The 18,339-nt window shown below is 40.9% G+C and overlaps 1 protein-coding gene across 1 annotated transcript in view; it reads left to right on the top strand.

The window, feature by feature from the left end:
• The window catches only part of MYL10 (myosin light chain 10), a 77,577-nt gene that overhangs the window by 22,859 nt on the left and 36,379 nt on the right, over positions 1 to 18,339 (top strand). Inside the window, exon 4 of the mRNA XM_077299441.1 lies at positions 5,336 to 5,440. Within this exon, the coding sequence (XP_077155556.1) occupies positions 5,336 to 5,440 (105 nt within the window). The remainder of the gene's footprint in view (positions 1 to 5,335; positions 5,441 to 18,339) is intronic.

Here is an 18,339-nt window from a genome sequence, read left to right as displayed (position 1 = left end):
AGGATGCATCAACTTTTGTGGAAAGCTTTGCAATCTCAGTCAAAGTTATTCATAAGCACTCATGTGAAATAATAAACTAAGTGAAAATTGCCAGACATGTTATTCATGTTTCTCTTCCAGTTGCCATCCGATGATTAGTGTATATTTGCTAACATTTTAAGCATCAAAGATAGCAAATATATATTTTTAGATACTTTAAAAACGTATTACATAAATAAAAACTATTACAATGCAGTAGAAACATTATACATAACACAACATGTGGCCCAATATTTTTGGTGTATTTTTCTTGTGCATTGTAGGGACAATTTTATTTCTTGCTAATAAAAATTACGAGAAGCCGAAAGATTTAATAATACAAAGAATAAACAAGTAATGAGTTTGTCATTTCCATTATTGTGCTTGTGTATGTTAATATATAATGCATATATTTCCCAGGGACCCATCCTGATCTATAATATGCATATCTAATTATACACTCATTAGTTTCCGTAACATTAATTTGTTTTATTACATCTTTAAAAACTGAACATTCTTTGTAGACATAATGCTGCAGTCAGTCATGTAACCACACTCATAATTTTGATCAGTTTATTAGCAGTAGATAGTGTTGTTTATACTAATATTAATTTGTGCATTGGGCTTGATGCACACAGCTGCCTGTAATAAGGCATTGGATAAGGGCAATAAACCTTATGCCCTTCTTTATAAGAGGCTACTTATTTGTTAAAGAGGCAGTGTTATTGGTCTGGTGCTGTTGCTTGGTACACAATGTGTAATTTGAAATGTATGCTATTTATTTTGTGTTTTGGGATGGTGTGTAATGCTCTGTGCACCTTTCACTCTTGCACTCTGTGCCCTCTTAGGTTATGTTCACACTGGGCATTTTTGCTGCATATTTTATGCTGCATATTTTATGCTGCTTTTTACAGTACCACCAAAGTCTAGGAGATTTCAGAAATCTGTTGTTTTTTTCTAATCAGTATTTTGTGCTTTGCTTGCTTTTTGGACATACAGTAGAGCATGTCACTTCTTTCAGCGTTTTTTACTCAGTGACTTGAAAGGGTGGTGAAAAAATGCTGCAAAAACGCAGGTATCATTTTTTGTAGTGTAATTCCTGCAGAAAAGTCAAGGACAACAGGATGTGACCTCACAGTCAGCTCTGCTACATCTAGATGGCAGGCTGCATAGTTGCATGATGCGACCATACAGCCTGTCATCCAGCAGAGACACTGAGCAGCGGACCCGAACCTGGACCCCATTTATTTGAATGGGTGGCCCAAACATCTACATCCAGTGTTTGCCATGCTGTCATGTGCATGACAGGGCGCCAATCACCACTTCTAGTTGGCGGTAAAATCATGAACGCTGGTCAGACAGACGCGGTTCCCACACTGTCAAAAGACAGCGTGAGCCAGAAGCTGTGATCAGAGGTATAAAGTTTACCTCCGATCACTGGTATCAGCTGATGGGACTACTGCTCCCATCAGCCAACATCTGCTGTCGCTAATAACAGTGAGAGCAGGAGCGGCTGATGGGAGTATTCATCAACCAGCTCCTGAGCTGTAAATAAATAATTAAGAAAAACCTTCATGGGTTCCCCTATATTTTTGATAGCCAGGCAAAACTCACAGCTGGGAGCTGAAACCCTCAGCTGTCAGCATTAGCAAGGCTGGTTATCAAGAATAGTGGGGTCATCACTCGGTATTTTGTAATTATGTAAATAAATAATTTAGAAAAAAATAATGTGAGATTTCCCCCATTTTTGACAACCAGCCAAGCTAAAGCAGACAGCTGGGGGCTGGTATTCTCAGGCTGGTAAGGGGCCATGGATATTGGGCCCCCAGCCTATAAATAGCAGCCCGCAGCAGCCCAGAAAAGGCACATCTATTAGATGCACCAATTCTGGCGCTTTGCCCAGCACTTCCCTCTTGCCCTGTAGCGGTGGCAAATGGGGTTCATATTTGTGGGGTTGATGTCACCTTTGTATTGTCAGATGACATCAAGCCCACGGATTACTAATGGAGAGGCGTCTAAAAGACACCTATCCATTACTAATCCTTAGTTATATGGTAAATAAAGACACAGCCAGAATAATGTCCTTTATTTGAAATAAAGCAAAACACTTTTCCTTTTTTATTTAAAAATAACAAACAGTTATACTCACCTAATGCCTAATTCCATTGAATCCCTCGTCTCCTGTAATAAAACAAAAATATAATCACAATGTTCCTCATCTGTCCGTCATTCTGTCCCACACCGTAATCCATGTCTGGAGGATAAACAGTTTTCAACTTGGACGGTGCAAAGATGCGACTGTTCAGGTTGAGAACCACTGGGAAATGAGCTGCCTCAAGCACAGCCTCAGTGACTAGCGGTGACATCATCGAGGTTACCGTAGGTCACCGAGGTTGTATTCCCAGCTGGGTTGAACTGCGATGACTTCAGGGAGATCCCCGTTAGCACAATGAAAAAACTCTAACAAAGACAAGTTCACCGCAGTTCACAATTTTAATAGCCAGTAAAGGCTACGTATACAGCTGTGAGCTGATATTAATAGCCTGAGAAGCTCCAGGGGTATTACCTCCTTCACAGGCTATGAACATCAGCCCCCAGCCGTCAGCTTTACCTCTGCTGGTTAAGAAAATTATGCGGGAGCCCACATAATTTTTTTCAGAAAAAAAATCTTTTAATAATTAAATACATGTACAGTAAGCTGCACACACACTGTACTAATTGTATTCTATATGTATTTACTGTATGTAATCCATCTCTTCTATCCTGTGGGCTCCTGCTGTGATTTTACTGTACACGTATGCTGAATTGCTGGCTTTTCGAAGGACATCGGTGTGTAAAGATCAAATCGGACAGTACTTTTTTTTTTCCCATTCTGATTGTGATCTAGAGGTATGGTTCTACAGGAAGTATTTTTTTTTTCTTTGGGGGCACTCAACTATATTAGATGCAGAAAGAGACACAAGTTAGCCAAAAAAACGCAGGAAAAAGGTAAACAAAACCATAACAAAAAGCGCACCAAAAAACGCCCCAAAACGTCGCCGCAGCTTCTTTCCTGCCACAAAATTATGTTTTGCTGCAGAAAAAAACGCTGAAAAAAAGCCAAGTGTGAACTTAGTCTTAGGTTGCCTGGACTCAGTGGCCCAGCCATACTCACAGTTGCTGACAGTGAGTTTGTGGGTTTCTCAGACTAATAGGAAGAGGTGCCAGCTGCAATGTAACTCTTCAAAAAGATGTAGTCTGATGTGGGTTGTGTATGTTGTGATGATGGAACACAGAGCCACAATCAAAGATGGAGGTTCAGAGAGGAACTGATAAAACGAATTGGTTCAGCACCACTGGCGTTATGTTATGTGGACTCAAAGAGTAACTGTCATTTTTATTTTTATTCCATAAATCAACTGTGCACATGAAAAGAAGAAACTTTTTAAGATATCTTATCAGAGAAATCTGCTTCTTTTTCCTCCTGAACTGATTTTTAATTTTCAAAATTCTCAGTGCGCTTAGTAACCCGATGTTTACCCTGGTTACCAGTGAAGACATCGCTGAATCGGCGTCACACACGCCGACTCAGCAATGTCAGCGGGTGAGCCAGCGACGAAATAAGGGGCTGGCCTTCTAGCTCCGACCAACGATGTCACAGCAGGATCCTAATCGCTGCTGCGTGTCAAACACAACAATATCGCTATCCAGGACGCTGCAACGTCACGGATCGCTATCGTTATCGTTGTTAAGTTGTTCAGTGTGAAGGTACCGTAAGGCTACTTTCACACTAGCGTTAACTGCATTACGTCGCAAATCCGTTTTTTGCCGAAAAAACGGGTGCGTCAAAAAAAGTGAAAAACGTATGCAACGCATACAGCATTTCGACGGATCCATCGCAAATCCGCTAAACGTTTCCGTCGAAAATACTGGATGCGTTGCATACGTTGCATCCGTTTTTACCATCCGTTGCATCCGTTTTTACGACGGATCCGTTTTTAAAATGGGAGGCTCCCAAATTTGATTGGCTACTGGAAAATATGGAAAACTATATAGTTACTGTTTTTACAGCCCATCTTTGAGGGTTTTAGTTTTGTGGCAGCGATGGAAGGTGTTCTTGTGAGGATTGCTAGTTTGGTTACTGACGTTATCTTTGAGACGAATCGCCTGGATATCATAGTGCGGGAGAAGGAGGCGGCAGCGGAAAGACGTAGGATGCTTCTGCAGCAACGGAGACGGAGACGACTGTGGATTCATCCGATTAATGAACTACGGATGATGATAAAGGGATCCAAACCCTAACCCTACCCCTAACCTCACACCTAACCGTTTAATGAACATTTTCTGACAGTCATAGTGCCACGTATTTCAGTGCCACGTACTATAAATACTATAACTACGTGGTTATACGTGGCACTGAAATATCGTGGCACTTAAATACGTGGCACTTAAATACGTGGCACTTATATACGTGGCACTTAAATACGTGGCACTTATATACGTGGCACTTATATACGTGGCACTTAAATACGTGGCACTTATATACGTGGCACTTATATACGTGGCACTTATATACGTGGCACTTAAATACGTGGCACTTATATACGTGGCACTTATATACGTGCCACGTATATACGTGCCACGTATATACGTGGCCATATATTTGGGGTTGAAGGCCCAGGCCAGGTTTATATAGATTTGCGGGTGTCTGGCCAATTGGCAACAAAATCCAGCTTCTGAGCATGCTCAGTGTAAAAAAACGTATTGCAGCGCTGCATTGCGTCGTACGACGTGTCCCGACGCATCCATCGCTCATAGGCTTCCATTGTAGCCAACGACGCATGCCGCAGGATGCGTTGCGACACGTTTTTTAGGCGGAGACAAAAAACGCTACAAGCAACGTTTTTTGCCGACGACGTATCGCCAAATTTCGACGCATCCGTCGTAAAACGTACACGACGTATGTCAATCCGTCGCAATATGTCGCCAATACAAGTCTATGGGGAAAAAACGCATCCAGCAAAAACGTTTGCTGGATGCGTTTTTTCGAAAAAAAGACGTTTTGAGACGTAATGCAGTTAACGCTAGTGTGAAAGTAGCCTTAGGCAGTCAACAACTGATAGAAACTCATCATACAAGTGTATAACAACAAACTGTTTCTATTTTGACATTGTTTTAACGGTTCTTTCACTATAAAAGGATGGCAGGAGAAAATGTTTTTACAACAGTTGCAGAAGTCTGAGACGTACTTTCTGAAGCAAAAGCCCAAAAAAGTGACGTGAATCTGGCTATCGTAAAATACTTCTCTGGATTTACTTGTTATTTTCTTTTTATTAAGGTCGTATCAATGTAAAGAGTGAAGAGCTGGATGACATGGTGAAGGAGGCACCAGGACCTATCAATTTTACCGTCTTCCTTACAATGTTTGGTGAAAAACTTAAAGGTATTATTACATATGAAAGACAAATACTCCAGATTTAGCAAAATGCAGGAAAGTTTACCTAGGATTGATTTCAAAACTAACCTTATTGTTAAAATAAAATACCATTTAATCTGTGTCTGAGTATAAATAGTTTTCTTATTAACCCCTTACCAACATATGACATGCAGTTACTTCGTATGCCTGCTCCTTGTCTTTCATGCGGGATCAGTTCCTGAGTCTGCATATATGCCGGAAGAAGATGGCTGTATTATTCAATTATAATCTGCCTCTAAAAGCCATGGATGGAGTGGAACTAAATCTATTAAATGCTGCTGTCAATCTCTGTTGGTGGTATTAACTACGCATGGTGCTGTTTTAACCGCCCATCGGCACCTTCAGTGATGATTGCCATGATGGTAGAGGGATCTGCTGAATATTCCTGTGCCTGTCATGATGGCACTCCTGTGAATACCTGCTCCTGGCTGGTGTTTATAGGAGACAGTGATTTCTCCTATATACAGCAATACTGTGGTAATTGCTGTATATAGTACAAGTGATCAGATGATTGCAGATTCAAGTCCCCTACAAGGACTAACAAATACAGTGAAAAGTAAATTAAAATATATATACTGTATATATAAATTTTAAATATAAAAGTTGAATAACACCCTTTACCCTGATTAAAAATAAAGAAGTAAACATAATTAAAATAATATAATATCTCTACATCCGTAAGTCCGATCTATTGAAATATAAATTATTTAACCCTATTCGTAAACATTGTAATGACGAAAAAGTAAAATGCCAAAATTGTGTATTTTTTGCCTCTGCAACACTGCAAAAAAATGCTAGAAATGCTACTCCAGTTGCTTGCTGGAGCACCATCTATGGCACGGTGCGTGCCACTCAGAAGTGTCAAATTCATTATGTGGAGTGTTCTTCTTATTTATTTCTGCACCTCTTCTACTTCATCAATATTAATGTAGTGCAAGAATTTGTAATTGTAACACCAGTCTTGCTGAATTGGCCCCAAAGTCTTTTTGAAATACACAATTCCACTGCATTGTAGCTTATGTTATCAGACGATGGTTTCCACATACGGGGACAATTTCAGTTCCAGACTTTTATATACATATTAGACTTGTCTTAGTTGACTTAGTTGATTATATTCCTGGCGCTGCTGGGATGAGAGGAAACCTTAGGCCGAGGTCACACTTGCGAGCACAATGCGAGAAATGCGCGCATCAATACCCGGCACAGCCGCCGGCACTCGGGACCGGAGTGTTCAGCTGCATAGAAATACATGCAACCACATGCTCCAGTCCCGAATGCAGGCAGTGCCGGGTATTGATGAGAGAGACTCGCGCGAGTTTCTCGAATTGCTCTCGCAAGTGTGGCCCCGGCCTTAGAAGAACACCTCACATCAGTTCTGCATATACAACGTTGTCCAGTATGGCAGTGAAACACAGACAGGTGCTTTTTGCTCAATCCAGCTTTGTTTGTCAATTTGGCATTAAATGTAAGAAGCTTGTTATGTAATCTTCTTACACGATTTAACACAGATCATTAGCCTGCTTTCGAATTGGCAGCGATTTCTTTGAAGCAGAAGGAAGAGATGTAATTTAGAGAGGATAATACATCTAATTATAATATGCATATTGTTTAATGCTTCTTCAAGTCCACATGCTAATAAAACTGTTCCTAGTAAACACTGCAAAAATAATGTCAGGCACAATAGCATATGCAGAATCCTTATACTAGAAAGTACTATAAAACTCTGTCAACCATGGCACCAGAATTATTTCACAGCTATTGCTGATTTATGTCAATGAGAGGGAAATCATGAACAACGTTCAGGGCATTTTACTGCTAGAGAGAGGCGTAAGACAGAAAATAGCATGGGTAAGATTTAGCATTATTAGCACACCATACCAATATTTCCTTGGTTTCTCCTCAATGTAGAGTACAACGGACTCATTGACAGGTCAGATTTGTTTTCTGCCGTAAAGGCCCTGATTCATCAAGACCACTGTTGTTTATGCCGGTCATAATGAGTGGGTGTGTTGGAGTCAGATGCTCCGGATTCATTAACAGAGGCACAATTAATGAATCAGAAAAGTCTTAAAATTGGTGGACTCCTCTGTTCGCCTCGACACAAATCTTACTCCAGTAAGAGGCTGTAGTAAGATTTGTGGCGTAAGGTACGCCAAAACTCATCATGAGTTTGATAAATGGGCATTTCCATGCCCCGCCCTACCCCAGTTGGCCAAAACAGGCTTGGAAATGCCAGAAGTCATAAATTTTTTTGCGCAACTCCATGTGAACTTTTGAAACCTTTTATGCCAAAAATTGTTTTGATGAATCGGGGCCAAAGTGTAATTCCAGAACATCCAAAAAATCCAAACTCCCTTGAAATCTTGATTAAAATGGATCCATAGAGCCATTCCATGGTGTACGAAATGCTCAAATTTTCTGATCTTTTCAAACTATAAAAGTTCTGTGTCACAGCATAGTTTGTTATAGTTTGAAATGCATTGCATATGAAGTTGTGACAAAGAACTTTTAGGGTATGTGCACACGTCCGGATTTCTTCAGGAATTTTTGCGTTTTTTTTGCAGAATTCCCCGATAAAAACGCAATAATTCTGCACACAAAACGCTTAAATTATGCATCCTATCATTTGGAATGCATCCAGCATTTTTTGTGCAAATTTTGCATTTTTTTCTGCAAAAAAAACGCAATCTGCAAAAAGAAGCAACATGTTCATTATTTTTGCGGATTTTTTGCGGATTTCCCATGATTTTGGAGTGTCAGGAGGAAATCCGCAAAAAATCCGCAAAAAAAACCGCAAAAAAAAAAATTGCTGATTTCTGGCAGAAATGTCCGGATTTTGTCATGAAAATTTCTGCAAGAAATCCTGACGTGTGCACATACCCTTAATGTGGTTCAAAAGACGTCGAGAGTTTGAGCATTTCATACATCAGAGAATGGCTCTTATGTTCATTTTCAATCAAGATGTTTTATTAAAATCTAGATTTTATGAGTATCCTGGACTGCGATTATGAGTTTGATAAAGCTGCTCTGGAAGCCACTGAGGACTACATGCACTCCAACGATTACAAGCAGACATTCAAAGGTGTTGGACGAGCCCTCTGTGAGAGTTTTGCTTTCTGACTCCTTTCTAATTGCAGTACATCTTTGCCAACTCAAAAGTGTTGGAAAACCTGCCACAGGGTTTTCATAAATATGACATTATCTACCCAAGCCCCATATTATTCAATGTAAGTATGCACCAATATATTTTCTTCATTTTGCTTTTAATCTGAGCCACCTCTCTTCCACAAATATTACCATTATGTGATAATGATCTGTTAAATTACATCGGACATGCACATGTTAGCCTTGGTGCTGGCCATTTTGTTTAGTAGAATACTGGGCTTCCTGGTTTTCACCCTTTAATTCCTGTAGAGGGATCTGGCCCAAGTTTTTTTCTGCAGAGTTTAAAAAAAAAGTTGTGGTCATATACAGAGGGGGAATAAACATGGCAGAATTGGATCGAAAAATCTAGCCAGTGAAAACTGAGGCAGAAATAATAAGCATGGAATGCACTACAATGATAATAGCATGCAATGGCTGGCACAAAAGAAAACATCAAGGGGAAGTTAAATTGGGCAGCAAAGACCAAACCTACTGTAAGGCCATGTTCACACTTTGCGGTTTTTACCGCGGAACCGCCGCGATTTTGATGCTGCGGGTCCGCAGCAGTTTCCATAGCGTTTACATTAACATGTAAACCCTATGGAAACCGCAAACCGCAGTGCACATGCTGCGGGAAAAACTGCGCAGAAACGCAGCGGTTTACAACCCGCAGCATGTCACTTCTTTGTGCAGAATCGCTGCGATTCTGCACCCATAGGAATGCATTGAACCGCTTACTTCCCGCATGGGGCTGTGCCCACGTTGCGGGAAGTAAGCGGTTAATGTGCGGGTGGTACCCGGGGTGGAGGAGAGGAGACTCTCCTCCAGGCCCTGGGAAGCATATTTGGGTGTAAAAAAAAGAATTAAAATAAAAAATAATGCTATACTCACCTCTCAGCGCTGCCCGCGGCGTCCGGTCTCAGTTGCTGTGCCGAACAGGACCTGTGGTGACGTAGCGGTCACATGACCGTGATGACGCCGCGGTCACATGACCGTGATGTCACGAAGGTCCTTGTCGGCACAGCCGCTTGCAGCGCCGAGGAGATCGCAACGTCAGAGGGTGAGTATAGCCAATTTTTATTATTTTTTACATTACTATTGATGCTGCATATTGCTGCATATGCAGCATCAATAGTACAGGAGTAATCCCGCAGCGGAAACCGCGGAACAAACCGCGATAAATCTGCAGGGATAACCGCAGCGGGTTTGCCCTGCAGATTTCTCAATTCCGCTGCGGGAGAACCCGCAGAGCACACCGCAAAGTGTGCACATAGCCTAAGCAGGTTGCTTTCCCTGCTCCTTGCCTGGAACCATATAGTCAGACAGCTGGGTTGTTGGGGGGAAGACTTTCTGCCCTGGACAGAGGGGACCAGGTGACTGCTGGGAAGAGAGTGGTGTGGTCAGAAAAGAGCGGGAGAGGGGAGAGAAGGCAGCGCGCCAAAGAGAGGGCAGGCTGCAGCGCCGTGCTCCCCTAAAGGTAGTGCTCCCCGTGAGGGCACTGAGGCTGAGATACCCACCAGAGTGAAGGCTGGATGTGAGGGTGTAGACTCGGAAGCCTCCTGAATCAGAGACAGTGACTCAGGTGCAGCCCTGTTGACCGCAGTGACAAGCAAAGATCCCTGAGTGTGATAAGTAACTGCCCAGTGTGTGTGTGTGACATCGTTACTACAGAGAGACTGTCAGCCTGGTGCACAGAGACTCCTGCAGCAGTGACGGAGACTGTGCTATTTCCTGGTTCCAGTTTCACTTTGAGAAGAACAGACTGCAAAAGTTTAACCCCGGAGTCTCCAGTTGTCAGAAGACAGGAAAGACTTCAGACTCTTCAAGTGCTGCTGGTGACTGTACCCACATTGGAATTAGGACCCTCCAGTCAGGATTCCCCTGGACTGATAAGTTACAAGAACACTGTTTTTTTTCCATTTCTATTCTGCTTAACTGTTTCATACCTTCAGTTAACTTGTTGTGTACTGTTATACTGCTTGCTTTACCGTTGCTCACCCCCTGTTTACTCCCTGCGAGGAGAATCCAAACTTTGCTGAAAAAAAAATGGCGCAATTTTCCGATACCAGTAGCATTTCCATTTTTCGGAATCTCGGGTCAGGTGAGGGCTTATTTTTTGCATGCCAAGCTGACATTTTTAATGATACCACTTTTGTACAGATACGTTCTTTTGATTGCCCTTTATTGCATTTTAATGCAATGTCACGGCAACCAAAAAATGTAATTCTGGCGTTTTTAATTTTTTTTCTCGCTACGCCGTTTAGCGATCAGGTTAATCCTTTTTTTTATTGATAGATCGGGTGATTCTGAACGCGGCAATACCAAATATGTGTATGTTTGATTTTTTTATTGTTTTATTTTGAATAGGGTGAATGGGGGGTAATTTAAACTTTTATTTATTTATTTTTTTTCATATTTTTTAAAACTTTTTTTTTAACTTTTGCCATGCTTCAATAGCCTCCATGGGAGGCTAGAAGCTGGCACAACTCGATCGCCTCAGCTACAATGTAGCTGAATTACTGCATTGCTATGAGCGCCGTCCACAGGGTGGTGCTCATAGAAATCCGGCATCAACAACCATAGAGGACTCAAGGAGACCTCTGGTTGTTATGCCGACGCATCGCTGACCCCCGATCATGTGGCGGCGGTCGGCGATGCACGCATTTCCGGCCCGATGGCCTGAAGTGGTAGTTAAATGCCGCTAGCAGAGTTTGACAGCGGTATCTAACTAGTTTCTGGTATCTAACTAGTTAATAGCGGCGGGTGGATCGCGATTCCACCTGCCGCTATTGCACGCACATGTCAGCTGTTCAAAACAGCTGACATGTCGCAACTTTGATGTGAGTTCAGTGCCGGAGCCCACATCAAAGGGGGAGACACGACATGCGCCGTACTAGTATGGCGCATGTCGTGAAGGGGTTAATATTACCATTGGCCTAAAAGTGGTCACAAAAACAATGTCTGAGTCATTACAGACCACAGATTTGCTTCTTTAAAAGGTTTTAAATAAGACCATCTTATCTCTTGTCAAGGTTATAATAGTGCCACAGATTATGCATGAAGCAGGTTTAGGCTTATGGGATACTGAGATAATGACCCGGTTATAACTAACCATTGCCCATCACCACCTTTCTTGGCCAGAGAAGTTACTTTCATCGAATTGTTCACTACAATGTGAGTGGGAATGAATTTCTAATCACCAGATTCCATCATAATTGGTCAGATGGACAAAGGCAAATAGCAGAACGGGTCCATTTTCTAGTGCAGGAGTTTGCCAAGAAAATATATTGAAAGTATTTTGGGCCCTGGGTGAACGTGACCAACACAACACTGTTGTAAGTCAGAGCTTGGCTACAGTTTTTTGTCAGGCAGGAAAGAGCAGATAGTACAGGGACTGATGGGGATCCTGGGAAAAGGCGGAAAGGCAGCGGTAGAGAATTATCTTAATGAAAATTAGTTATTTTATTACTGTACAGAATATTGAAAGTTTTATATTCAATTGGCTATTAATGATCTTTAAACGGGTTATGGGAATTGGTGATCACTTGCTGATCTTTGGGTGTCCCACAGTTGTGAACCGGACCAATCAACAGATCGGGGAATTCTATCTTCTCTGTTGAGGATTTTTAGCAGTGTAACAGGTCGGATGACTGATCTCACCACTCCATTCATTCTCTGACACTGCCGGAAAAAGCCAAGAGCAATGATTGGAGGCACCAGAGTGAATGAATGGAGCAGAGGATAGGCATGTGCACTGCTATTCATTTCTAACAGGGAAAAAAAGTTCCCCTATCTGCCGATCGGTGCGGATCCTAGTAGTCAGATCCCCACCGATCAACAAGTCATTACCTATCCTGTAGTTTAAGTGCTAATTTATTTTCACCAATATCTTTAAGTATTAATTAATGATTTATTATTTATGTACATATTGATGTAGATTGTGATTTGGATCCAAGCACTGTCCCGAATAGGTGAGACATGGCTAAACTATAACAGAGCCAATAATTTTTATTGAGGCAGGGGCCACAAGGCAGCTTGTGTCATATGCCGGCATTTCTCAGACACAGCCGAATTACTAATTTAGAGCTGTGATTTTGCTGTACAAAAACAACAATCAACTTTGAAATTGCAGACGAGTTGAAGTAGCATGCAATTTGCATTTAAGTTCATGGGAAATGAAATGAGTCCAGTGAAACTTGCCACCAGTGACAGAAAGTGAAACAAATTTGCAGACATGTGCTACTCTGTATCACTGTTGCAGTAGGTGGCAAGTCCCAATGCAATACCATAGCAAATCACTAGAAGTGAGGTATATTTTCCGCCAATGGGATTGCAGGGGGTAGCGCAGGCAAGAGTTGCATCAAATTTGGCACAGCAGATATACCTTTTAATAAGTCTGAGCTCTTTTGAAATTGTGTGACTGTTTGTATTTCTTTTTATATTTGCTATAAGGAGATGTGTTACATTTGTGCCTTTTTCACTTTAAAACTACATTTTTGTGCAAATGTGGCATAATTTAAGATTTGACAAATGTTGGCAAATTCTGATAAAATGTGGCATAAACTAAAAAATAAATAATAAGACCTAATAATATAGATTTTAAAATGATTGACTTTTTTATATACAGTACAGACCAAAAGTTTGGACACACCTTCTCATTTAAAGATTTTTCCTTATTTTCATGACTATGAAAATTGTACATTCACACTGAAGGCATCAAAACTATGAATTAACACATGTGGAATTATATACTTAACAAAAAAGTGTGAAACAACTGAAAATATATCTTATATTGTAGGTTCTTCAAAGTAGCCACCTTTTGCTTTGATGACTGCTTTGCACACTCTTGGCATTCTCTTGATGAGCTTCAAGAGGTAGTCACCGGAAATGGTTTTCACTTCACAGGTGTGCCCTGTCAGGTTTAATAAGTGGGATTTCTTGCCTTATAAATAGGGGTTGGGACAGTCAGTTGTGTTGAGCAGAAGTCTGGTGGATACACAGCTGATAGTCCTACTGAATAGACGGTTAGAATCAAGACGGCAAGAAAAAAGCAGCTAAGTAAAGAAAAACGAGTGGCCATCATTACTTTAAGAAATGAAGGTCAGTCAGTCCGAAAAATTGGGAAAACTTTGAAAGTGTCCCTAAGTGCAGTGGCAAAAACCATCAAGCTCTACAAAGAAACTGGCTCACATGAGGAACACCCCAGGAAAGGAAGCCCAGGAGTCACCTCTGCTTCTGAGGATAAGTTTATCCGAGTCACCAGCCTCAGAAATCGCAGGTTAACAGCAGCTCAGATTAGAGACCAGGTCAATACCACATAGAGTTCTAGCAACAGACACATCTCTACAACAACTGTTAAGAGGAGACTTTGTGCAGCAGACCTTCATGGTAAAATTGCTGCTAGGAAACCACTGGTAAGGACAGGCAACAAGCAGAAAAGACTTGTTTGGGCTAAAGAACACAAGGAATGGACATTAGACCAGTGGAAATCTGTGCTTTGGTCTGATGAGTCCAAATTTGAGATCTTTGGTTCCAACCACCGTGTCTTTGTGCGACGCAGAAAAGGTGAAGGGATGGACTCTACATGCCTGGTTCCCACCGCGAAGCATGGGGGATGAGATGTGATGGTGTGGGGGTGCTTTACTGGTGACACTGTTGGGGATTTATTCAAAATTGAAGGCATACTGAACCAGCATGGCTACCACAGCATCTTGCAGCGGCATGCTATTCCATCCAGTTTGCGTTTAGTTGGACCATCATTTATTTTTCAACAGGACAATGACCCCAAACACACCTCCAGGCTGTGTAAGGGCAATTTGACCAAGAAGGAGAGTGATGGGGTGCTACGCCTGATGACCTGGCCTCCACAGTCACCAGACCTGAACCCAATTGAGATGGTTTGGGGTGAGCTGGACCACAGAGTGAAGGCAAAAGGACCAACAAGTGCTAAGCATCTCTGGGAATTCCTTCAAGATTGTTGGAAGACCATTCCCGGTAACTACCTCTTGAAGCTCATCAAGAGAATGCCAAGAGTGTGCAAAGCAGTCATCAAAGCAAAAGGTGGCTACTTTGAAGAACCTAGAATATAAGACACAATTTCAGTTGTTTCACACTTTTTTATTAAGTGTATAATTCCACATGTGTTAATTAATAGCTTAGATGCCTTCAGTGTGAATGTACAATTTTCATAGTCATGAAAATACAGAAAAATCTTTAAATGAGGTGTGTCCAAACTTTTGGCCTGTACTGTACAGTACCTTGAAAAAGTATTCACACACCATGAATTTTCCACAAACTTACATGTATTTTATTGGGATTTTATGTGCTATTTCAACACAAGGTAGCAAGTATTTTACCTCCAGAAGTCACGTAATTACTAAATTAAGTCCACCTGTGTATAATTTATTCTCAGTACAACTGCAGCTGTTTTGTGAAAGCCTTGGAGGTTTGTTTGAGAACATTAAAAATTAAACAGAATCATGAAAACCAAGAAACACAACAGAGGTCAGTGATAAAGTCGTGGAGAAGAGTAAAGCAGGGTTAGATTATAAAAAATAGCCCAAGTTTTGAAAATCTCATGGAGCGCTGTCAATCCATCATCCAAAAATGTAAGGAGTATGGCAGAACTGCAAACCTACCACGACATGGTCGTCCACCTATAACGACATCCCAAGTATGGACAGCACTAATTAGAGAAGCAGCCAAGAAGCCCATGGTCACTCTGGAGGAACTGCAGAGATCCATAGTTCAACTATTAGCCGTATACTGTACAAATATGACCTTTATAGAAGAGTGGCAAGAAGAAAGCCATTTTTTAAAGCAAGCCATAAGAAGTCCCATTGTTAGTTTGCAAAAAGACATGTAGGGGACACAGCATCTTCACATGTGGAAGAATATGCTCTGATCAGATGAGATCAAAGTATAACTTTTTGCGCTAAATGCAAAATGCTATGTATTGCACATCATCCTGAAAACATCATCCCCACTGTCAAACATAGTGGTAGCAGCATCATGCTGTGGGGATGCTTTTCTTCAACAGGGATAGGGAAGCTGGTCAGAGTTGATGGGGCAATGAATGGAGATAAATAGAGCGCAGTCTTGCAGGAAAACTTTGTTAGAGACTGCAAAAGACTTCAGACTCTGGCGTAGGCTCAGCTTCCATCAGGACAATGACCCTAAACATATTGCCAGAGCTATAATGGAATGGTTTAGATTAAAGCATATTCATGTGTCAGAATGGCCCAGTCCAAGTCCAGACCTAAATCCCATTGAGAATCTGTGGTAAAACTTGAAAATTGCTGTTCACACATGTCTCCATCCAATCTCACTGAGCTAGTTTGTAAAAAAAAATGGGCCAAAAATTCAGTTTTTAGATGTGCAAAGCTGGTAGAGACAGACCCCAAAAGACTTGCAGCAGTAATTTTGGTGAAAGGTAGTATTACAAAGTATTAGACTTAGGGGTGACTGAATACACATTCACGTCACAATTTTCATAAATTTTATATTTTTTAAATATTTAGAAAACCCTGTATCATTTCTTTTACACTTCACAAATACTTGCTACTTTGTGTTGGTGTGTCACATAAAATCCTAATAAAATATATGCAATGTGAAAAATGTGAAGAAGGTCCTAGACATGAATCCTTTTTCAATGCATAGATTAAAATTCCTTTTATATATTATCTTTAGTAGTTCTCCTTTGTGAGGATCTTTTTGTTCACGCTGTATAAGAATGATTTTCCTTCCAGTAAATTTTGTTAAATAAAATGCTTTTTTTTAAACTTTAAATCAACAGTAGTTGATGTGGGGAAGACTACAAATTGCCTTAATATTAGGAATTATCCCAATGCGCATATCTAAAAGTCTATTTACGTAATATTAATGGCTTGATGTTTTCTATTGAGTGCGACAAAAATGCATTTGCAGCTTGTAAAGAAAATTAGTTTGATACACATGAAAAGGACCACTTTATTTACCAACTAATCAATAAAGGATGAGTTATATATGACATTGTTTCAGACAATGCCTGAAGAAATAGTGAGAGACAAATGTAGAACACTACATGAAATGGTGGGAACCCGAGCTTTTGTGAAATGCCTCATGTTTGCCACCGGCAGTATGATTGACAATAGGGAACTGAGCGTAAAGAGATATTGATTGAAAAGGAAAGACGCTCAGTGATCCCTTGAAGGCACATAGCACACAATCTTCAAACTACAATAATGCATCTTTCTGCCCTTAAGTATATTTCAGGAGATTTTTATTTCCTTTATCGACAGTCTGCTCAAGTGAAACTTAAGTGATGCACTTGGATATTGAACAAGTAAATCCCAAGGAAAATGCATTTGCTTTATTGACTCGGCATCATATAAAACCAAGAGCTAAATATGTATGTAACGAACAACGAACAATAAGAAGATAAAGAGATCTATAGAAGCGCAATTGTGGACCTGGGAGAAGACCACATAGGGCACATGGGGCTAACAGATTTTGGATACTAAATGCAATACTATATTTATTTTGCATGCTCCCCTTTCGAATTTTTAAAATTATTACTTAAAAAATATTAATAATCTGACAGCTGTCCTGTTTTTCTTGAACTTTGGTTAAAGGGATATTTTTAAAGAAGCACATCAGGATTACCTGGCACACCATGTTTTACTTAGTACTGAAGGCATTGACTAGAGCAAACGTGACTTACTTGTGCATCTCTTCCATTTATCCCAAAAAGATAAGCCAAAAATTGCCATGGACCAGGCATACCATAAGGCATCCCTTTGTACAGACACTAAATGGGATAACCTCCCGATCACTGGGGGTCCAACCGCTAAGACTCCCACTGATCCTGAGACCAGGGGCTCTGAAGGACCCCATGTGTGAGTGGAGATGTGGTAAATCATGCACCCTGCTGCTTCATTCATTTTTAGTGAGAGTGCCGACAAGCGGCCAAGTGCTTTGCTCAACTCTCTCCAGTGGTCCCATGAAGAATGAACGGACGGCAGTTAGCATGATTGACCAGGGTTCCATTCACATGGTGCTCTTTAGAGCTTTGGCTCTCAGAATCAGTGGGGGTTCCAGAGGTCAGACCCACAGCGACCGGAATGTTATCCCTTATCCAATCAATAGGCAATAACTCCTAAATTTGAAACATTCCCTTTAAATAGATATCCAATCATTTTTAGAAGTCAGATGTCTTCCTTAAATGCTAATCTCAATCAGCCCTTCTAGGTATGACAAAAACTGACCAGCTCAACAGCTCCATTTGTAAACAGCAGTTTCTGGGGTTCTTACTCCTTATCAGTAGCATTAGAAACCCTGTTCTCCTCTTTTTTAACCTCTTAAGGACTGGATGATTTTACAACTTTGAGCATTTTTGTTCCTTACCTTATTCCAAGAACCATAACTTTTGTTTATTTTTTTGTCGTCATAGCCGTGTGAGAGCTTGTTTTTGCGAGATGAGTTGTACTTGTCGAAAAAATGCAATTCCACTATGGTCTGTTGAAATTTGTTTTTACGGCCTTCATTCTGTAGTAAAGGTGACTCGGGGTCATGATTTTCCAGAGCAGTACGATTCCGGCGATACCAAATTTACATCTTTTTTTTCATTTAAATAGAGAAAGAAATTGGAGGGTTGTAAAAAAACTAAATCTGTTACCATTCTCTGAGACCCTTAACAATTTTATTTTGCTATCGATTGATGTGTATGTGTGTGTGCTTGTTTT

This window comes from Ranitomeya variabilis, chromosome 3 (assembly GCF_051348905.1).
Source record: "Ranitomeya variabilis isolate aRanVar5 chromosome 3, aRanVar5.hap1, whole genome shotgun sequence".
Lineage (NCBI taxonomy): Eukaryota > Metazoa > Chordata > Amphibia > Anura > Dendrobatidae > Ranitomeya > Ranitomeya variabilis.
This window is presented reverse-complemented; position numbering and strand designations above follow the sequence as displayed.